The following is a 24,431-nucleotide window of genomic DNA, read 5'->3' on the forward strand; positions in this document are numbered from 1 at the left end:
CTCAAGCTGGTTCTGGGTCTATCTTCTCTCAAAATCTCCAAAGACAGGCACCAATGATGCAGCCTAACCACATGCCCAAATCACCTCAACAAACTGAACCTCCTCACATGGACAAGTTGCATGTCCCCTGGCAGGGTTTCCCAAAGCGAATTGTACCCAGATCTCAATTAGGGCAGAGAACCACGCTGGGTTGGCTGGACATAGACTGAAGAAATAAAAGGGCTTGCCTCAGTGGGCCCCACCACCCATTGAGGCAGGCATGGTGGGTGCAGTGTAAGATGGGCGGTAGGCAAAGGTGGAGGGACTGGGTGTGTTGACATGATGATTTGCCATAAACTGTCTAATTCAGAATTGTTACACCTGTCTGTCTCTCTTTCACATACATGTTCTGTCTTGCTTCTACTGACTTTCAAAAAGGCCACTGCCCTGTCTCCTAGACATCTCCATACCTCCACAGGTATGTCATTGGGACCAGCCTCCTTTCCACTCCTAGCTGCCCTTACTTCCCTCCTTCTAATCCTCTGCACTTCCTGGTTTGCTAACTGTCCTCCTCTCTGACAATGTCTACATTCATCAACTCCTCAAAGTACTTCTTCTATCTCCTTATTAGTACATTTCCATCTCAATCCTTCATCACTTTAAGTTGCTGCACAGTCTTTCCAGTTTGATCTCTGCCTAACCAACTTATCCATGTTTTTCCTTCTTCCTTAGTGCCATTTCTCTGTCTACTGTCTAGTTATATCTCCCTGACTATCCTGCTTTTTCTTTTGCTAAACTCTTCTTTTGAATACTTTCCTGTATTTGCTCTTTCCACCACCAAGTCTCCTAGTCTTCTTCCTTGTGTCCAGAGGATACACCAAACACCTTCTTGGTAGTCTACCTTACCACACCAGTCATGTGATAGCTCTTCCCTACCACCCAGCCTGTCTCAACTCCTCCCTGAACTCAACATTCAACATTCTTCCTTCTTCTACTTCAACCATTTAATTCTGGCCTCGACTTTCACTCCGTTGCTCTTCTTGATTTCCAAACTCTTACAAACTACCATCCAGTGCTGCCAAGCTACATTCTCCCCTGCCACCCTCTTGCAGTCTGTCTCTTTCAGTTTGCATCTTCTGCACAACAAATGGTCCACTGTGCACCTTTCTTCACTCTTATATTTCACCCAATTTCCCTCCCCTTTCTTGTCCACAGTATGTGTCCTTCTAAATTTCTTTACCCACCCAACACTTCCTCATCACCCCTGCTCCCTTAACCTACATATCCATTAAATTTCTGATTGTCTGATGTGTCTCTTGGAAGATGTTTCTATAACCTAGGCTCAAAAACAAATTTTATACCATGACCTAAGTCACAAAAGTATGTTAACACAATTAAAACACTCTAAATTGCAGCCCATGTCATCACATTGCACTTCAGACATCCTCCTCTGCCTCCAAACTGACCCTCACTCTTTGAAGTTTTGAAGATTTCTAGTAACACTGCTGATAATCTACTGATCGCTATCTTCAATTGAACTCATTATTTACACTCAAGTTTCACCTGGACACACTCCTGGGAGTCTTTTACACTTCTGTACTGTTCATCAAAGCTGCATGTGTAAATGTGACCTGAAATGCTCGCAACATGAAATGGGCTTAAGATATTAAGTGTTTAATAGAAAAGTGGGTGTATAAACTATCTCTGGTATAATTACTGCCCTGGGTTTGTGATTTTGGCGGCTTACAGCGGTTTCACGCTGAGCTGCCTCTCTTCTTCGTGGCGCCTCCGTTCTGTAGGTGTGAGAGAGATGAGGCAACACGTACTGCGGTGCAACACGTTTGGCATGTCAAAGGTAACCAAAGGGTATGAAATACAATGAAACAAAAAGGTGAAAGCATGTCGCACAATACACGAAAGGGCGAGTTTGAACAGTTAAAGCACAAAAGACAGATTAACAGACAACAATACGCCCACTTTAATGCAAATGAATCCAGCCATAAATGGCCATAATTTTCCATTTCATAATTATTTTTTTTATCTATTTTTTATACGCTTTGGTTTTCTGTGTGAGAAGACAAAAATCGTGAGCAGCCCCACCTGCACAGACAGAAAGCTGCAGACTCAATGAGCAGCTCAAAGCAGATAATGGAAAAGACAAGTGGGACTCAAGTTGCTTCCTAAATGACTCAAAAGCTTCCTAAAGAGTTTTAAACAATGAGCCGCTGTTTGCTCTGTCAGCCTGGGTCTCAGAGGGACTCAGATTGTTCAGGCATTAATGGGCAGCTTCTGTTTACTTTGAGCTGTTTGCTGATGGATCATCTTACTTTTTTTTGTTGCTTACCTGCAGGAAGCTTCTCCTGACTGCAGCAGCAGCTCACGGGAATGAAACTGGACTTCTTTCCTGATTTAGGAGGTTTGTGCTTTTTCAACAAAAAAGAATTTTAGAACCAGTTAAAGATCAGTAATGTTTTGTTTTTTGTTTTTTTGCGAGTGAAGCATCAATTTCACATGAAACATGAGAAATTGAGTTTCACTGACAGCTGAGGTGCATAAAAATCACCCATTGTAATTTCATTACAATTTAGTGTTCAGCTGGGAGCCTCTGGATCCTTACATTCTGGTCAGTGTCACACACACACACCTAAACATGATGCACAACAAGCACAGCAGGGTCTCACAGTAGGACATTACTTCCCAGCAATTGCACCTTTCCTCTGACACACCTGTTAAAAAAAAGAATAGAGAAAAAACGTTTCCATTAATTCTGAGCATCAAACATTCTGACTTTTTGTGACATTTTCCTCTTTGCATCAATTTATAGAGGAAAACCACAAAATTCAGGGAGCAGGTGAGAATTCAAAATAAAATGAAATATAATACACTGAGGCTCCCAGGGATTCTTTATTGCTTTCAAATATTTACTCTCCTTTACTTTTCTCATTTCACGTTCTCCCTGCTGAGTCAACATGCACAGAGGCATGATATCTGTCCTCTTTTGTTTTGGTGGCATCCTCTTAAATGTGCATGTGGCACCTATTCATGCCGGCGATTCATCATTTTATTTTAATTAATATAATACAGATATTTTCAGAAGGTTTTTCGAAGCACTGGAAAGGAGAAAGTCTCAATTCCCCAATAAATACCTCCAGTTAGACGATGGTGCTTTGTGTGTGCCATAGTTTACACATTAATCATTTTAGTAAATAACACTTCACAAAGTAAAGTACAGAAAACTTCAGTAAATGATTTTCAACCTGCTTGATTTTTGAGACTTTTTGAAAGAATGCTCACGGTTAAATAAAACAATATATTACAAAGTTACAAAACATAAGAAATAATACTAATTTTTATATATTAGAGTTCGTTCTTATATTTTGTAACTTTGTAATATTATTGTATTAATTAATTTAGTTCAGTCTGTTACTGTTCTTACTGTCTTGAAGCAACTGTAACCACATAATTTGCTCAGGGATTAATAAAGTATTCTGATTCTGATTGTGGTTATAATCCTGCCTTTTGCCCTGTTATCGGCTAATCATTACTAACAGTTTAGAAAACGGCAGTAAAATGTCCGAAATGTTCACCGTGAGCTGCAGGGTGAGTCCATCTGACAGAAAACACAAATTTAAGCTTCTGGTTTGTAGTTCAGGAAATCCTGGACTGATCGGCAGTTGAAAAGAGGCTGTGTGAGACGTGTGTGAGACGTGTGTGAGACGTGTTTGATGGCAGCAGTGATTCTCGTTTGTTTGTTGCATCTTTCTGGAGAACTGCTCATTGGAACAATATGAGTGAGTCCCAAGAAACCAAAGAGAAAAATGTATAAAACTAATTTTGAAATAAATACAATGAGAAATGACAGAATTTTGCAAAAGTGAGAATTAAAAAAACATATTTCCACTTCTTCAAAGGCCACTTTAAAATTTGTTTTTATGTTTAAAGTTAAAATTTGGTTTATGCACGTTTTATTGTGGCACTCGGTTAGTGTCACTGAGCACAGCCATAGAAACATGCCTGTGAGTACATGCGTGCATGGCCGAGACGCTGATGTTATCTCAGAACTGGTCACAGTACGTAGAAAGAACTGCAGCACTGCTGATGCCGTTTCAACATGTGATGGCGGTTCAGTCAGACCTCTCCTTACACTGCAGTCAAATCACATCCATGTGTTTTTGTAACTTTTATTTCATTTAAATGTATATCTTTTAAATAAAATATGAATGACAGAACATTTGATCAGTAACTACTTGTGAAAAGACAGCCATGTATAATAGCCATAATACAATAAAAATATCAAATATAAAACTATAAATACACATAAATACAGTTCTGCTAAAAAGGATAAAAGGATATTGCACTTGTGCACAGACTAGTATTACCAAAATCTTGTTTTAAAATGATAAACAAAACGGTTTCTGATCTTCATGTCCATTAGATTCTGTGTTATTGTGTCGCACATCTCAGCTCTCAGACATCATCTCTCTGCTTCTCCGTGTCAGAAATATAAATAATATGGTCAGTGAAAAGTTTAACTGAGACTGTTCACTTTTGTTAGAAGGATAATACAAAATAATTATTGTAGAGACTTCCATTCACTATAAAATGCATCGGGACAACTTTCACCGTGAAGCTATTTTTCAAAACCAGCCAAGAGGAAGAAAAAAAGGACGGCCAACGGTTGTTCAGCGATGAAACATTTGCAGCAGGCAGCAGTTACTATGAGATAAGATGAAAAGGCAAGATATATTGTTATTGTCCCAAAGCCAGGGAATTCTACACAGGTGACAACTTTTAACTGAAAAATAAAAAGTGTGGAATTTACTCAGGCTCTCAGACACGCCAGGTATGTCTCAGGTGGGTCAGACGAAGGTATGTTTGGTTGCGTTCAAACAGACAGACGAAGATTTCATCAATTATTGGTGTTAAATGCAGAACTAAATGACATGGAGTAACCTCAGGCTGCATTTACATACATTCGATATTTAAGACAAAGCCAAGAAAAGAACAGACTTATTATCAAGTACTCTTAAATATATGCTGTGCTTAAGGTAAACAACAAAATCTACCTGTTATGTACTTATAAATAGTGTCAATAAACTTCAATTACAGGAGAGCCAAACACATTTAATGCATTTTAAATAAGACAAAACAATTTGGATAATAACACTAATTAATATCTACAGTTTTTTTAATGATAAGATCTTATCTGATCCATTTTAATATAATATGTTTAAAATATTTTCTCCCTAATGCTAAAATAAGCACAGATGCATTTTTTGTTGCATTATTAAATTTTTATTAAGCAAATTTATAGAAAAATATATGTACAGCTTTGCCAAAATACTTTACAAGATAACAGAATTCAAATGCAGCTTAAACTTTCTCTTTTGTGGCAACAACATCAAATTATATGGAAGACAAATTAGTTTTATTCAAGCAAAAAAATTTTTTTTAGGACTTTCTCTCGTGTATTTCCTGTTTTCTTCCTTCACCTTTTCGTCACTAAATAAAAGTCCCGATTCTGACAGATTTGGTTTATAGTTCCAGCACAGTCACAGCTCAGTTTGCCACTAATCTTCTAAAACATGACCCCGTTTAAACATCGCTCCAGTCCCTCTGCGTTTCCTCCACGTCGTCACGAGGCTGAAGATAATCTGTGAGCAGAGTGATGGTGTTTGTTCAGGGGAAGTTTCCCTTCCTCTGCAGAGGAAACACAAGAAATAACCCATTAGCAACATCGTGACCATGTTTCTCTTTTACCAGCATCCAGTTTATTTTATCGAGATTAAACAGCTCTTCTCTAATCAACGATGCACACAGTCGTATCAGCCTTACGAGGATGCCAACTTTATTTGTGGCCCATCAGTTTAGGAAAACCTTTGAATCCCAATTATTTGAAGGATTTTTAATAGACACTTGGTAGTCAAAGACTTCTCCCTAACGGAATTAGAAATCTAATCATAAAGAGATTTGTTGGCATGGATAAAAAGATTATCTATTTCATGTACGTAATCTAGTTTTGTATCAGTTTACATGGGTAACTTGGTGTTATTGTCATGACAACAGAGCTAGCATTGAAGTCCACGTGCAAGATAAATATACTCCTTCTACCATTGAAAGCACAGGTCACAACAGCCTTTAGCATCCACATAGTAGCAGACATAGAAATAATTATCCCACAAATAATTTGACCTGAATTGGGGCACTCATAAAATTGCCCATTAGTTGTGCAAAGTTGACAGAAACATCTAACAGTTGTGTGTTCAATATTTGGCCAGTTTGTTTGTTTTGGTCTAGTTCTTCTTAAAATGTACCACTTACAAAACACATTTTTTCTTAATGTCAGTTTTCATTGTACAAGCTGGGCAGAATAAATACTTTGGTGATGATAAGATGAAGTGTTAGCGTCAGTTCGGCAGCATCAGAAGTCATAAGTAGGACAGTGAAAGCATTAAAATACCCCAAAACTCTCATTAATTGACAAAGAACTTCACCAACTGCAAAAATGAATTATAGTTTGTGCATGGACTTGAACCCTGCACGCACGCCTCTCTATTCTTTGCTATTTTGAAAGCCATTTTAAAGAAACTTCACAGATAGCTCAATGGCTCAATTAAAATCAAGGCCTCAGATCAAAACACACCTTTACTCTAGGTACGAGTGTACAGACAGGAGAGAGAGTATATCTCATCTCCAGCTGATGGACAGAGATGCTACAGAAAGAATGACTGAGTTCTCTGTTTCAGTGATCATAACTATTTTATTCAACCTTCCTTCAAAGGTCGTCTCTGGGTTTTTAAATTCATTTTGAGTGTGTTGTACTGAACCCTGCTGCCCAGCCTGATCCTCCTTTAAAAAACCTAACTTCAAAGGGATATTTTGGTTAAACAAAGGATAAGTAGGAATGATCTGTTTGTTGAACGTTATCAGGAACTGGTTCTGTGGGCTTCGTGTTTTTCAGCAGCTTTAATAAGGCTTGACGCTGCTGGTGGGAAATCAGATTTGGCTTCATTATTTCAGACGTCTGCCCTTAAAATTTCAGAGTTTCATTTTCGTTTGGTTTTGTAGTACATTAATATTTTGTGTGGTTTTTTTATTGGGGTTTTTATTCCCCACTTGATTTGTTGGGCCAAGTCCTGAGGATGAAAAAAGGCAAACAGTTATCGAATTGATTAATTTATATCAAACCTAATCTGTTTTTGTTAGAAATGTACTGCTAACAACAGTTTACACAGAAAATGTGCGCATTATGTCAGTTTTTGAACAGGACAGCCAACTAACTATAAATGAAATGTTATTTATTCTATGAAAACCAGGAGCTATTTCTTCTGTGCAATTTGGGGCTGTTTTAATCTTAACATAACCAGCCGTGTTTCTTAAAAACGCACACACACATTAGTGGTTGTTGAGGAGGAAAATGCAGCTTTTAGCAGAAAATAAATCCTCTCAGATGTGTTTTTATAGCTTAAAACACTGGATAGAAGCACTGCGGCTTTTTAGAGAGACACTTTTATACATCTGTAGTTTTCAGCCAGGCCACAAAAGTCAACTTTCTCTTTAGCTTCCATCCTACAAAAGACTGAAATACTACTGAATATCAACAGTGGGCTGGCAGAGTAATTGGGAATCTGCGGGGCAAAGAAATACAGCACACTTTGAGAAACCAGTCATATTATTCCCCTAAAATAAGGTAGGAAAGAAGGAATAACTAAAGGCCAATTTCCAAATTATCCGGTTTGTCTAAGAGTATAATGTCTTTTCTACATAAAACGCATGCACTGTGGCATGTGTTTCATAAATCCAGATGAAGGCATGTATGCACTGCATTGTTTTGCTGTTATTTAGGTTCTGGATAAAGGCTTGGATAAGAAAAACACAAGGCTGCCAGATTTTTGGGCCAGATGATCATGGTTTGCGTGACAAACTTTTAAAATGGCGCCGGTTACTGTTCAGGAATTACTTGTCTGACCAGCAACAGTTAATAACAACGGAAGGCGTCCCACAAGGTTTTGTTCTAGGTCCACTTATTTTTGCAATTTACTAATAGAGCTAACGATGAGCTAATGATCTATAACTTGCACTAAATGAACATAAAATGTTCTCCAGAGCAGAACACAATGATGATCACATTGCTCAGTGATCTGACACTGAGACCATTCAACTGAACAATTTTGTTAAGATGACTGTTTTTGTTGTTTTGGAATTAGTACAAGTTTGCATGGTTTTCCCATGGTTGCATCGGTTATCTCTGGGTACCTCAGCTTCCTCCCACAGTCCAAATACATGTGGAGATCACATTAGCTGGTGATTTTAAAAATTGGCTGTATGTGTGAATGTGAGAGTGAAAGGTTGGCAGCCCTGCGACAAACCGGTGACCTCTCTAGAGCATACCCTGCCTTGACCTGATGGTCAATTTAAATTAGGGATTATAAACTGTTTGACTCTGTACCCATTTAAACTGTTTTGGTATATTGTCTTGTTTTAATGTGTTCTCTTTTATCTTATCTACATGATTTTTTATGCATCTCTTTACTTTTTTTACAATGGTTTCACTTTAAATTAAAGCCAATAGGTCATTAATATTTAGTCTCATAAATTCCCTTGTTTTTCATCACAGCAGTGGGGATCTGCTAGTTTATCAGTAACAGTAAAAACATCTGGATCTGGTGTTCAGATGTGGTGCTACACAGAACTGGCTCGAAGGCTATGTCTGAGTCAGTCTCACCTTCTCTCTGTGAAAGTTTGAAAGATGTGGAGTGGAAATCTGCAGCTTCCTGCAGTGCAGCTGAGCTGGGATGACTCAGACTCTGAGTCATTCCAGGGCTCAGACTGGGGGTCATTCTGGAATTCAAACTGGGACTTAGACTGGAGGACTGGGGCTGCCAGTGGTGTCCAGAGTTCATGTAGTTGGTTGCAGGTCCTCCATACACACAGTACTGGTTCGGCGGAGAATATGCACAAGCTGAGAGGTAACCAGGCAGGCCGGATGAAGACTGAGGAAAACAAGGAAAAAAGGAATGGCTTTAATCCCACTTGATTTGAAGTAACATTCCGATCAATCCATCATCTTTCAGGATGATTCGCATGCCGACCCTTTCCATCAACTAATCTTTGTTGTCAATTGATGTTTGGATCTGGTCTTACTTTAAATATATTGTCACTGACATTTTCTCTCAAATTACCTTGATGATGGCTTAAACATTCATTTTGCCCTTTAATAAATATTAAAAGGTTTTCTCATACGTGAGTCTTGTCATTACTCATTTTTGGAAAAGCCATTAGGCTAAAACGTATGTTTATTTTTAAAAAATAGTCCTGCATATCTCCCTGATCACAAACACCTTTAAAGCTTTACTTTTTTGAACTGATGTGATTTCTGGAGGACCTTTGAAGATCTTCCACTTCCTAATTTTTTTAAATTGCATAGTCAGAAACTCTCCTTAATTTACAAAAAAGATTAAAACAAAAATAAAATAAAAATACGTGAATAATAATTTACATTTTTTTAGAGAAAGAACTCTTTCTCTAAATGTCCTTGTTTTCCCTTTTGTTCCACAGTAAACAGTAAAATACTTGCTTTTGATTGGTCCACATTACAACAGCTGTTCTATAAGCTCTGTGCACATCAGCAGCTGTTAGAGGTTAACACACAGATGAAATTAATGAGCTAAAGACACTTGAGACAACCTTTTAAGAAAATCCAAGAATTTAGGCTCCTTCTTCAAAACTTCCAATGGAGTATTTCTAAGTCTCAGTTTAACAGCTGGTTCTAGTTTCCCCGAAAGAAACTGGAAAACATGAGAGGGGCTGGTGGATTGTAGCCAATCAGGGCTCTCCTTACAATCAGGACTGACAACTATCATCAGAGCAGAACAAGCAAATGGCAAAATAGCAGCAAGTAAAGCAAAATTCAGACATAGAAGGATTCTGCCTTTAATAAATTCATTTGTGTGCTGCAAATCACACTTTTATTTTCCAGTTCATGTAAAGCCTGTGACATGTTGACCAGTTTAATTTCAAAGTCAGAATTTATTCCTGTTTTACTGCCAAAATAAACATAAAAGTCATATTTTATTTGTACCTTCCTGCAGTTAAAAGTGTTCCTTGTACAAAAACACTTTGTTTACAGGTAATGTTCAGGTTACTTACCTGCTGTGGATATTTGATGTCCAGTTCATTGTTGGTTTTCTCGACTCCGTTGATTCCAGGCGGAAACGATCTGCTGCTCATACTGGTCATGCTGGGAACGCTGGTCCATTCCTCCATTTTGGCTGGATGTCCATCAGATCCAGGCACACCTTTAAAAAAATGTAAAACGATATAGCTCAGAAAAAAATTATACAGTCTTAATGTTTATCATTGCAAACTGATTCAGCAGAGATCAGTGGGACAAATCAAAAACCAATGTTCTAACAGTTATCTCTCTTTTTGTTTGTCAGCAAGTTTGTGCAAAAACTATGAAATCAAATTTCATAAACATGTTAGAGGAACAACACATTAAATATTGATGTAGGTCAATGTTTTTGAAAGTACGTGATAGGTAACTGGCCCGGCAAAGGATATTTGAGAAAGCACTTTCAAAAAGCAAAGTGGCTCATATCAAAAAATAAGATTAAATTAGCCCACTCAGAGTAAATTTAAAAAGTAAATAAAAACATAATAGTATTAAAAAGTTTAAGGTGGAATAAGAAGACAAGACGTGGAGCCACTTCTGGCCTGCTTCAGGTTAACATTAGCAATAATAACACACATTAGGTTTGTTGAAGGACAGCAGTCGAAGGCTTTTTTGTTATTGTTAAGCAAAACTCTTATGCACGATAAAATGGTTAATATTTTTCTGATTTCCACATTATCTCATTTTGGAGCAAAAACAGGAACGCACAGGATAAATATTACAGAAACAGATATAAATAAATATATATATATGTACATATATATATATATCTATAGATATATATATATATAGATATAGATATATAATAAATAAATATAAATAAAAAGAAATTGTGGGGAAAATTATAAAATTAAAAAAAAAAAAGGTGCTGAAAAGGGTGCTGTACAGACAAACGCTTTGATTAACAGCATCTCTGATGGATTTGAGGCAGTTCGTTCCTCTGTGGCTGCAGAACTTTAGCAGCTAAAAACATTTTTCTGTGGCACCTTTCACCCAAAAACAATAACTTCAAACTCTGCAGGAGAGCAACGAGCCCAAACATCCAGGCAGAGTCATAAAGAAGGACCATCATCCTCCAGAAGAACAAGAAGAGCTGCAGCAGATGGTCTGACCCCGCAGAGCCCTGAGCAGCAACATGGAAACAGTCTGGATCACACGCACACAGACTAAACCAACAGACGAGCGCTCTACCTGCCAACCACCTCAGAAACCTCCGTGCACTCCAGACTCCACTCTCTGATCATATCTCCTGGATCTGGTTTACATGCAGACATTGCTGATGTAGAGAGATAGAGTGGCTGGTTTATTGTTAGTTTGTGTGTCTCTAATCAAATGATGGAGGGAGCAAATAAAATAAGGAATAATTTAGTTTTTACTGCATGCTCACTTCTGTTTGTCCAGTGTTAGGTGTGGTAAGGCAAACATTTAAATGTATAATAGCTTGTTGCTTTAACGATAAATGTGCGCTGCGCAGAATTCGACAGGATGGATTTATTTGGCACGACAGTTTGATTGTTGAGGAGCATCACATTGTTTAGGCGCACCTTAAATGAAAGTACTGCGAATGGTTTTTTTAAAATGGCACGGATACATTTAAAATCATTGAGAGAAATAATGTGAAAGCATGAAGCCTCACGATCCAAAGGTTAAGACAGAAGGAGCAAAGACGTAACTGAATACACATGAAAATTGTATTTTTGAGGGTTACATGTGAGAATATTGCTGCTAGTTTGTTTGGCAGGGAACCTTTAATGATAACAATATAGGCCCGGCATAAATAGAAGCACCACTTCAGTCTGAGCCTGTTCAGTCATTATTTGTAAAATAGGCATGGATCTTATATGAATTGTTTCGTTTTTTTCAGTCTGTATAATATGTGATGACTGAATGAATAATATATATCAATACATTAAATCAAATATCAAAATGATCTCTGCGGCCTCGCATGTGTTGAATCAGTACGTGCTGCACATCTTTAGATAATAATACTGAAGAATTAACCTGACAGATAAAAGTGACGTTAACCTGAAACTTATCCACAATATGTTTGCACCCAAATGTTCATATATGCCTTCATATGACTAAAATTTACTTGGTTTAATGTCTGTATGTCTGCTGATATTTACGTCTTGAACTGTGAACAAACAGGAAGTGTTTTCATTTTCATTCTTTAATTTTTGTGCTTTACACAAGTTTAACTTCCTGCTTGAGTTTACCTTTCTTTAGAATTATTTTCCATCATATTAATGTTAAACACTGCACACGGGCTCATATTTAATGAGGTTGGTGGGGTGTGCAAACACCAGTGTCAGTGATGGATGAAGTCTGATATGCTTCACACAGTTTAGCACCCGTCCGTGAGTGCTGTCAGAAAGCTAAACCAAAGTTTTTACTGGGATCCGTTTCCTTAACTACACGTGTGTAGAAAACAGCTCTCAGTACATAATATTCAGCAGTTTTTGATTAGCTTTCAGATGAATCAGGGCGGTTGCTGTTACAGAGGAGCTTTGTGGATCGAGACGTTTCTGTGAGGAAAAATAAAGCAGAGCTGAAGAAGATTAATGATCTAGATCAGATGTGGAGGACGATGAGCTGCTCACAGACTTATTATAGTTTGTTTTTATTTAATAAATCTTTATATTTAGTCATTTCTTAAGTGCTTATTCGCTTCAGGCTGATTATGCCTCAGACAGGTAGGCAACCAACCATTAACGCTCACGTTCACACCTACGGCCAACGTAGAATCCCCGGTTAACCCTAAAGCTCGAGTGCCCAGAGAGAACAAACACACGGCCTACAAACATCACAGTTTGCCACAGAAAGGCCGGTCCACTGGATTCAAACATCAGACCTGGACTTGCTGTGAGACGACAGCATCAACCACTGAACCACTGTGTCACCTGAGAAAATTTGATCTCAAGCTTCGACAGTAGCTGCTGACAAAACACAAAAATATCACCTCATCTATATTCAACTGATTCCAAACCAGATACTTTCAACCAGAAATACGAGTGTTTAATATTTAACGTGTGATTCAGGAACAACACGACAGCACGATTAGATTGCAGTGAATGATGGTCTTTAGACTTTGTTAGTTTATCAAAGGTCACTGAGGTCACAGTGTATGAATAACTTATAATCTGCGCCTCTCATCTGTTGAAATGTACTCTCAGAGTCAAGATGATTTTGGAAATGAATATTTCGCAGTTTCATGTTGACAATTTAAATGTACAAGAATTATCTAGTGAGGAAATAAATAAACAAATTTTTTTTTATTTGTAATAACAATAATAATCTGCTGATTCACTCACCCACCCATTAAAGACATGTTAATTCATTTCACTTTTCCCCACATTTTTTTTTATTTAAACTAACTTTACAGAAAAATTCGTTTTAGTCTACAGTGGACTAAAGCTGTGTTTTCATTTAAAGTTGGGAGAACTTTAAGGTTTAGATTCAGACTTTTAAGGCTAAAATTAACAGGAGGATAACTATTATACTAATCAAACTTATTATTGTTATTATAAGATTATTTAAAAAGGTAAATGTTAATAATTTTCATCATGTAAAATCAAACCTTATCGATTTTTAAATATCTAATTTTACTGTATTAAAGATATAAGTAGAATAATTGGTTTGATTTATTTGAATAAACCAGGAGATCTTTTAAACATTATTTAAATGTTTTAATGCATAAATCCGATTTTTAAAATTACAAAATTAAAAATTAAAATATACTCAGTGTTAAGTGTGAAATATAAAGAGTCTCCACCAACCTCCCGGCTCCATGAAGGCTCTGATGCCCAGGAAGTTGTGCCAGCTCCGGGGCAGGCCGATGTGTCCCGCGGTGCCGCTGCCGGTTCTGGTCCCAGAGGGGCCCCCGGGCCCGCTGTAGGACGGGTACGGGTAAACAGGGCCGTACTGCAGCGGGGCCGGGCCCGCCTTGATGCCGTCGCACGGTCGCGGCTGAGAAAGAGTCCCGATTTTATTCCTGAGGATGCGGCTGATGGAGCTGACGGAGGGCACGTTGTACTTATCGCACACCCCGTCCGACAGCAGCCGGTCCCGGATCTCCCAGGCGAAGATGCCCGGGTCCCCCTGCTTGTAGTCCCGGATGCTCTTCACCACGGCAGGGGTGGTGACCCGAGGCTTGCTGCCGCCGATGGCCCCGGCAGGATGGATCCGGTCTCGTTGTAGCGAGCCAGGATCTTGGACACACAGCCGTGGGAGACTCGCAACTGGCGGCTGATGTCGCAGGGCCGCATACCAAGCTGCGCCAACTCCACGATCCGCAGGCGCACCGGGTTCGGCAGCGGGCGGCCGTTCACGAACACCCCGCCGAGCTGATTCACCTCCCCGTAGCTCTGCTCTGCAACACGGGGGAGAGGTGTGACCAAGCCGCTCGGGTGTAAAGCGGGAGCAGGTTTAAAGGCTTTGGAGGAAGCATCTTATTATTTTTTATTATTATTATTTTAAGAAGGTTATCAACCCTGTTCTCAAAATAAACGTCTCCGTTAAACGAAGTTAAATATGTGACCGTGTTAGTTTTTCCTGATTAAACATATATCAGATTTTAACTGTTATTGAAATAATAAACATTAAATGACTGAAGATGATTTAACCAGAATAATGATTAAATTTATTACGTCATCCACGGCATCAATACGTGTTATTAACATTAATTTAAAAACTTTTAGTATATTTTAATTTAATTCACTTATAAAATATTGAAATAAAACTAATCTTTTAAGCTTCTTTATGTGATATCTACTTGGAAAATAAATCCATAACAATAAACGTTTTATTAAAGTTTATCTCCGAAAAAACGACAAATTTGTAATTTGTTTCTGATCTTCTGTCTCAATCTCCAGCTTTTTTATACTAAACACGTCGATTAAATTAATTTAAGTGACTGAATGTTTAACGCATTAAATGATGCTGAGATTTTACAGCTGATGTGTGTTTGTGTGCACAGATTAAATCCACTCTTCAATTATAGATCAGATTTTCTTGCTAACTCTACACGCAGCTCAGCTGAGGATTCATCTGCGGTGTTAGTGCAGCGCTGCACTTCCTGTTTGTTTCTGCTCATCTGCTGTACTAAAAGAATCTTATAGCTTAAAATTCAGCCTTAAAACTTTTCTGGCTCCATTTGAGGAGATTTCTGAGTGTCAACAGGATAAAAAAGCTTGAGAATCACTGCTGAATGAACCAGTTTGTTCTCTTAATACTTCGTTTATGTTTTGGGGAAGTCGTGTGTTGCTCTGACAGTCGTGCACTGGAGTCTAGACTCTCACTTTGTCCTCACTGTTTGTGCACATTTATCATCAGTCAGAGGCATCTTTTATATCTTATTTTTATTGTTGTTGCTGCCCATCATTAACACGCGCTCTTCATTTCACCTGCAGCTTTCCTGGTTAGATAAATGAAGAAGGAAGGAATAATTTGACTGACTGCAGCAGACTAAAGCTCAGACATGTTTCTGCAAACACTGAGTGATAAATTCATAAACTTGCTTTAAAAAAGCTCATCTTTGGGAACTTCTCATCAACAGTGAAGTGAAGAACATGCTCCTTACTTTTCATGTTGTTAGTCTGTTTTTTATCAAATATAATTCTTGCCTTTACCCTGCATAATCTCCATTCTACTCTGGATTCTTTTATAGGTGTATGCATACTAACAGTTGTTTTTGTAACTCTGAAAACACTTTTAATATTTATTGAAAGTGTTATTAATGCACAACAAAAGTTTCAAGAGGCTGTAGCACACAGATCAGCTCATTTTAGTTTAAAAGCACCTCAGCGTCTTATTTTGTGTTCACTTTACTTGCGGCTGGTATAGCTACACCGTGTCACATTTTAAAAGATACTCAAGCACCAAAAATGCAGCTTTTCTTCAATAAAACACTCCGGAGAAGATGAAATCTCCCTTTCTCTTCTTCAGAGTCACCTTCAGGTTAAATCTGTATCAAACTCACCCATCAGCTGCCGTCCACAACGTCTCACCGTTCCACCATCCAACCCTCCGACTGCAGCCTGCAGCGATCTGAAGAGATTTGAACCACCACCTCCTCCTCCTCGTCCCCTTCCTTCTCCTCATTTCCTGGTTGCAGGCTGTCATCAGAAATACGAGAGTTCCTGAAGGGCTCTGAGAGCTGGATTTCTTTTCTCCCATGTTCACATGTTGACATTGAACTCATCTTGAGACTCAGAGGACAGCAGCAGCCAAAGGATCTGTTTAAAGGACGACACAACACAACAAACTTACGTCACTGGAAAGAGTTTGTTCAAAGCCAATCTGTGTGTGCATGTTAAACAGAACTGGCAAATAAATAATAAGATAATAAGGTTTCACATAGAATTTTAAAAGTCCAGAAATAAACAACAACAACAAAATCAGGCTAATTACAACTTTTATTTTATTTATAGTTTATTTATGATCATTGATTCAACTGCAAAATTAAACCCACCTGTGATGTAGGCAGTCCAAACGTGTAACTGAACACAGCAGGTCAAATTCCCATTGAGTCTCAAAGTGCACAGTAGTGCTAGACTGCTGTGCCACAAAATCAGTTCATTAATGTAATTAAAAACAAAACAAAGAAAAGGTTGTTTGGTACCAATCCTCATCCTCCTGCAAAACTAAACCAGCATCTAGTTAACAAAACGTGCAGTTCCCCTATTGCCCACTTGAGGTTGCCTCTGAAAACGAGTCATTCCCCACAAACTCCCTCATTAAAACACTCATTTACAGCTGAAGTAAACGTGTTTACAGCAGTGACCAGCACTGATTGTTTCCCGTTCGCAAAAAGTGTATAAAGTTTTTTTTAATTCATTTGATCTGAACCTGGTGGGCACTGCAGTGGTTGCTTTGACTGGCAGGTGAGCTGACACAGGCACGTGTAGCTGCAGTCGCCTGGTTGTCCTTCACTCAGTTAATGAGCATGTCAAAGTCTCTCTATGTTTGTGCTCTTGGAGTATTTTTATTGCAGCTGTCTGATTAATATTATGACCTGTGGAGTTTTATTAAACTGTTATTTTGCACTAATTAGCGACTATCTGTGTCTGTGTGCAACACCTGTACAGCTTTGTGAAGCAATTAGCACCTTCTTATTGATACGAGCCAACTTCTGGGTTTATTGAATGCAGCACGGCAGTGGCCAAAACACCAATCTTGAGGCTTCAAAATGCAGAGCCAAAAAACGACCGGTGACACGTTTTATATGAAATATAAAACATGAAAAAACCTTTTTTGGGCACTGCTTCAGTACACAGGCTGCACAGGAGCCTTGAAACCGTTGTTTCTCAGATTTTAAATATTCTGTTTAATCTTGTACTCAGATATATTTAACTACCGCTTTCTTCCTCATCTACACCGCACATTTCACTCACACCGGACTTTTGTTTCTTTGGTTTAGGAGCCAGGGTGCCACACTGAGCAATAAACACTAAATACTGCCTGACTGACTCTGGTTTCTAATGTAGCGGCGCCTCCTTTTGGAAGATTGTCTGCATTACAGCTCCGCTCCCACCTCACTGGAGACGAGATCCAATGTTACTGTCTGAACCTTTCAAACACCCAGTAGGGTTTCACTGGCCAGTTTTGTTTTGCCACATAATTAACAAGTTTTTCTCGTTACAAACCAAGTGTGTCTGCTATTTGGGATTTGTACAAATTTCTTAAACTGATGGTTTGCTGTAATAGTAAAATAGTTCCTACCAAACAGATCTCTTACACAAATCCAGACTTAATCAAGTATCAGATAAAGTTAGTGGAGTTAAAGAGTTCGCTTTGTGTTAGTAAGTTCACTGTAAGCAAAACACAACAAATCAACGCAATATAAACTTCCTATGTTACACTGAACTCAACTGTGCGAGGAGATGGTCCACACCGTGAATTTGCCATATTGAAAATATTCTGTGGTTCAGATCGATCCCTGATCTTCAGTTACTCATGTTAGGAAATGAATCTCTGAGTCTCTGGGAGGGTGTTGTTTGTCCTGAATGTTTTTAAATCCAGCATCAGTGGTACTAGCTGCAGATCCTTCCCTAGACAGCAGGGGGCAGTCTGAATTCATAATTGTGCAGCATTGGGCTGGATATCCATTTAAAGCTTCCAGCAGGAACTTTGGGACTCTCTCCTTCTCTAAAATGTTACATTTTACAGGTTTTAAAATGAATGCAGCTCAATTTGTGATTTACCTTTTTGTGCTTTTTGTATTAGGGAGCATCTGATGTTTTCCCCAGGTGTGTAAAGTCTCTGATATCCATGAGAAATTTTGCCTTCATAAGGAAAACAAAGACATGAAATATGACAGGGCGAAGAACGGTGGATCCAGGGTGAGCTTTAGTGCAAAAAGCCACACTCATTCAGCAGTGCTGCACTCCATATTTTAACCCCTTTTATTAGTGCACTGTGTCCCATCAGGGGCCGACCCACAATTTGAAAGAAAGAAACTAAAGGAAGAAAAAAAATGTATCAAAAAATAAATGTGACCCTCTCCTTTATGGATTTTTTTTTTTAAAATTCTGAATCAGATGCTGATTAAGAGATAAATCTAAAAATATAAATAAATAAATATTATATATAAATATAAGAAATAAATAACAGTTGAACCTGAATTATTGTGTTATCAGCTGACATTTTATTTAATTATATATCTACTTTTTAATTCACTGTTCGAGAAACTGCACTCTCATTTTATATTTTGTTATGATTTAACACTTCATGTTTTATTACCATTTATTTTCTTTTTAAAACAGAATTTCACTGTGAGTGTAATTTTATTCAAATTCATTGTATTTTATTTATTTATTTTAATCCATATGTGTGTGTGTTTTGTATTTTATTGTGATTTTGTTTATGTTTCAATTTGATTTTTTTTAATTTAACAGATTGTTACCAGTTTTTGCCTTTTTTAATTCATTTATTATTATTTTAATACATTTTATTATCACATTAAGATGAGTTTGGTTACCGGTTTTTACTGCAAATTATTTTTTAATCTTTTTTTTACTTTAATATTTTATTTTTTAGTTTAAATAAACAGAGGCTAATTGTAGATATTGACCACGGGAATGGGTTAAACTGCCGGGTGTGTGTGTGTGGTCATGAATAAAGAGGAGAGTCTATTGAAGGGAGCACGATGAATACCATGACAACTCCCAGCAGCCTCACATGTATTCCCAGCAGAAAAAGAGAGAGAGAGAGTGTGTGTGTGTGTGTGTGTGTGTGTGTGTGTGTCCATTATAAAGTGTTCGGGGGGAATAAATGGGATAAATGTGGATGCTGTGCGGTCTTTGTGGCTATGGGCTCGGCGTGTGTTTGTTTGCAGAATTCGACCACCCACCAGGAATTTACACACACACACACACACACACACACACACACACAGACACACACAGCTCATATCTTTGTCACACATCTCACACTCAAAAAACTGAAGACCAGGGCTCAATCAAACTAACAACTTTCAGAAATGATTCGGACAGTACCCTCCCTCATTTTAAATCTTCAATCTGATCCTTCATTTATCCGCTACAACTTGTTTTTAGCCATTTTAAAATACAAGGATTTATAAGGATTTGGATTAATTCCCACTAACACCTGTAGGTTTTCCAGGCCTATTAAAAAGGCAGAGAAAATAAAATCTTTTCATCCTGAAACACAAAAACAAATCAGTTCAAAAATGAAAAGCAAACAGCGCTTTGTGATATTACTGTGGTTACAAATCTTGACAGTGACTTTCCTTTTCAATATTCCCTTCAGCTGAAATTTTTTTTAATCTTTTAATTTTTTTTGTCAGTTTTGTAAAAATGTGTCAGCCTGAGGAGGCATTCAAGCATCTGTGGTTTTCTAACAAATACCACCCATATAAGAATTACTAAAACTAAACTATTAATAAATTATAACTAAATCAAAATAGCAAAACACATTTTGAAAAGGAACAGAAAGTAAACTGTACTAAAAACTAAATTTAAAACTAAATAGACAAATAAAAATAGACTGACTCGTTGGTGATGACATCGCCCTGCTCCCACTCATTAAATTAAATGAATCCACAGATATGTTAATAAACCAGAAATCAAACAGACTCTGAAGCACTCACTCTTTAATGATAAAGGACCTGAAATTATCAGCTAAATCTCCAAGCACCCTTCAGCTAATTAACAGGAAGTGTTTTTTCATTTGAAGCTTTTAATGATCCAAATCGCCACTAAAACCAAACCTAGCGATTAGCTGCATTATGCAACTCAACCACGAACAGACAGGTCAAAGGTTCAGCTGATGCTTCGAGAAGCTACGCAGGCTTCCCTCGGTTCACTCATCCAAACAGATATTCTTAAAGGAAAGAAACTCAGAGAAACTCAGAATTAAACATCTTCAGCCACTATAAGAACAATGGACCCCTCTAAAGATGCCATAGTCCCTGCAGAGATCCCATCTCACCATTACTGAGACAGTCTGAGGTTACACACTTGGTGCAGCAGCTGATGATGGCTCCTTATTGGTTTGTTTAGTGGGCTGTTGTGCATCACATGACATAGTGGATGTTTCATGTTCATCTTCAAGTGAGCGTGCCCTCTATTAGAGCCGTGGTCCACAAAGTCTACAGAGGCAGGAGGTCGGGGTGGATGAATGGGTCAGGTGCTCACTGGGAGATGTTGAACTGCACATTGGGACACTGCAGGGCTGCGGTCAGAATACCATCAGGAACTTTTTCTTTTACACCACTTGAACTTTAATTTCATTTTTTTCACCGGGTTTTTATTTTTGGTCTTACTTTTGGTTTGAGTTTCAGTAAAAAACAGAAATATTCTTTCACAGAGCTACAAAGTCTGTTTTAAGAAGCTGGGCAGGTGGTGCTGGTGATGTACGTCACATGAATATCAGCTAGGAGAAAATGATCAACTTTCACAGTTTTCTTTTTGTTTGTTTTTACTTGCTGTTATGTTTAGGCACTAAAAACTGTTTGTCATGGAGAGGAAAGGATTGTAATTTGGATTTTTGTCCCTAATAAAACCTAGACTCAATGATGAAAAGACCAAAAAAGGCTTTAAATTGACTTCTTAACCATAATGAAAATGATATTTTAAATAGTGAACATCATGTGGGGTTAAACAAAAAAGAATTCAAACACTCAGGAAAGTCTTTAGTGAGGTCACGGATCCAAGCAGCCAAGGGCCATTTTTAATTTAACTTCTACTACCAGACATCTTTTGGCCGTTTAAAAAAATTCAAGTTTAGACAGTTTAATTATTTTAATTTAGTTAATTACATGTATTTAAATTTAAGTTCATAATAATTGAACTTATGGCTGTCACAATATCTGATGACTCTGGTCAAAAAATATTCTCAATAAGACAAGAAATACTTTTTTTTGCCACATTCAAGAAATTCTACTCAAGAGAATATTTTTTAAAGGTCCCTTAAATCCATGTATAACTTCGTTTATTGGCTTTTTAAAAAAATTAAACAATTAAAGGTCCATGAAGGTGATAACAGTCTGCAGCTATAACTGTACAGAAACATACGAGATGGACTATTATAAAAATATTTATCATCTATGCAGTAATATCATTATTTCAATTTATCATCCCTGATTATTATCATGACAGTTACCATGACGCCCCCGACCACACCAAACTGAGTCATCTGAGAGAAACAGAACAGAAACAGTTTATTATTTTTCTAATTCAATCCAAACATCTCCTTAAAGAACCCCTGAAAATATTTAAAATTATTCAGAATAATGAAAGATTTCTCAAACTGCTCATCCAGAAAAAGTTCATTCTGTATTTTTGAATGGCATAAAAATTTAAGCACGTGTCAGTGTGAAATCTCGGGGGGAAAAACCCTCATATGATTGTTTATGCAGTTCTGCTTGTGCAGATGGAGGTGGCTCGGAGCTTCTCTCCGTCTCTGCGCTGGACTTCACTCTCAGCTCATCTCTGTAACATTTCTTTACTTCACTGACGGCACACGGATGATTTCATACAAACAAAATCCAACATGAACACATACACTGGCGCATTTCTATCCCTAAAGACATGATCCACAAGAATGCATCTCCAACGGTCAAATTACTGCACCTCATGGTAGTTATAAGCAGCTTTCTTAGTGCAGATCATGTGGTATCAGGAGACTAATAGAAATAAAGATAACTTATGTTAAAAATTTATTTTAGTCTTAGATTTTCAGCAGTCTGGGGGTGCAGATGCTCGCACTGTCGCCTCACCGGGTTTGACCTCAACTGTGAGCCATTCAGAGCTTTGAGTCTTCGGTAACACTCCATTTCTGGTCATTAATGAATCATAATAAACTCAAAATCATTTAATTGGTCCCAGTTTTGCATTTTTTTTATGACTGATCACAGAAACATCAAAACAAAGAAGAAATTAAATACCCCCTGTTGAGGCTATTTTTTATGCCTTTATTGATACAAATAATCTGACTGAGACTCAGCGTCTCATTTACAAGAGACAGCTTGGCAGATGTCCTACTTAAGGCACGGGTGTAGATTTGAAGAGAGACGTGCATTTCTGTATTTAGACAATACGAAGAAACTATTTAGAAAGCTGCTAAACTCAGTGTGTAACAATGCTGCTGATACAGGAGGGTCTTTTCTATACAACAATGAAGAAAATGTAAAAATAATAATATTATTTGATATAAAATACAAGTTTGGAACTCATTCGAGCGTTTTATGAACTTAATTTTTACAGACACATACATACAGTGCTGTGACCTCCGTCATGCACACAATGTGATAACCACAGAGGAGCCAGAAGAAAGGAGGAGGATGTTTCATATTAACACATTTTTCCCTCAGAAAGTTTGAAAAATGAGTAGGTTGTGAGCCAGTGAGTTGGTCTAAGTTTGATAACTAACACTGAGCAAATATGGTCTCATCTTCTAGATTTCAGTGAGATAGTTGTTCTTTTTCCATCTCAGAATACCGATATGTGTGACTCGTTTTGTTTTGAAAATGCAGAAAGTTTTATTCGTGTTTAAAAGTCGGAGATATTTGAAATTAAAATAACAGGACTTCTCATTAAAGGTGAATAGATGTAGATTAAAACAGCTTCCGACAAAAGACACAAAAACAGGTTAAAGTCTGGACCCGGGCAACACAGAAGAATAAGTCATGTTTATAGGTGTGTGTAGGTGGGTGTGTGTCCACTCAGTGGTCATGATATTAAATGACAAAAGCCGAGGATAAAATGGAAAAAAAGAAAAGTTCATCAAATCAATGGAGATTAAGTGTATTCCCGGTGGAAGACCTCGAGTCTTCTGAGCATTCAAACCAAACCTACAGACACAATAAGGCAATCGGGATAAAAACAGACAATGTTGCACATTTCACTGTATATGCAAGCAATAAAATAAACAGAAAAATATATCAGACATGTCAAAAAGTCATAATAGAGAAATCGTAGAAACTTCAAACCGATTGCATCGATCAGGCTTCAGGCAGAAAACACAGAGAGGATTAAAGCGGCGCAAATAAAGGATTACAAGAATTAAACAATAAGACAGTAACAAGCTGAAGTAATGAGCCTAAATGTGTTTGAATCACTGAGCCAATCAGCGAATGAGTCAACACTGACACAGACTCTTCATCCCAACGACAAACATGCTCGTCTTCCCCTCTGAGGGAATCATCATAAAATTATTCTCAGTGCAATTACTTTTTTATTTGGATTTTTATTACCAAGTTTGAAGACACGTGGTTGTGGAATTTTATTTCATTTTTATTCATTTATTGAAAGAAATTTTGAGTAGGTGGTGGACTGATCACAGTTCAACTTTTAAACACCAGAAAATTTAGAAACCACATTCGGAGGTTTTTAAGTCAATCTGCTCAGATTTGAACAGGTCAAATAAATAAAATGTTTCAACATTTTTGATTTTTTTTAAATGATGATTTACAAATTAACGATGTAAAAAAAAAATGGCAGATATTTTAAAAAATAAACAATATTATTAAAATTAAAGTCACTGTTTACAAAAAACAATACGATATTAAAAAGAATGATTTTGTGGCCAAGGGTTAAATCAATGAATATCAGTAAATCAGAGAAGTTATTAATGTAGTCATTCTGACTATATTTTTTTCTAAGATTCATTTAATCAATCTAAAAACATTTTTAATCTCTTTACTTGAATAAATTATTTATATTTCATACTTTTATAAAGTACAGCCAGCTTCTTTGATGCTTTGTATATTTTATTAGCTATAATGGATTGTTTATAGCTCTAATGTAGAAGGTTTAGG

The 24,431-nt window shown here is 37.4% G+C and overlaps 1 protein-coding gene across 1 annotated transcript; it reads right to left on the reverse strand.

Annotated features, from left to right (window-relative positions):
- Positions 1-5,251: 5,251 nt before the first annotated feature.
- On the reverse strand, positions 5,252-16,266 carry pax1b (paired box 1b). Its single transcript, XM_019346329.2, is given in 6 exon segments — positions 5,252-5,679; positions 8,705-8,972; positions 10,129-10,277; positions 13,930-14,322; positions 14,325-14,522; positions 16,131-16,266. Coding segments are annotated over 6 exon segments (1,077 nt in total). The 5' UTR covers positions 16,135-16,266; the 3' UTR covers positions 5,252-5,614.
- Positions 16,267-24,431: the final 8,165 nt, after the last annotated feature.

The sequence above is a fragment of the Oreochromis niloticus genome, linkage group LG15 (genome assembly GCF_001858045.2).
Source record: "Oreochromis niloticus isolate F11D_XX linkage group LG15, O_niloticus_UMD_NMBU, whole genome shotgun sequence".
NCBI lineage: Eukaryota > Metazoa > Chordata > Actinopteri > Cichliformes > Cichlidae > Oreochromis > Oreochromis niloticus.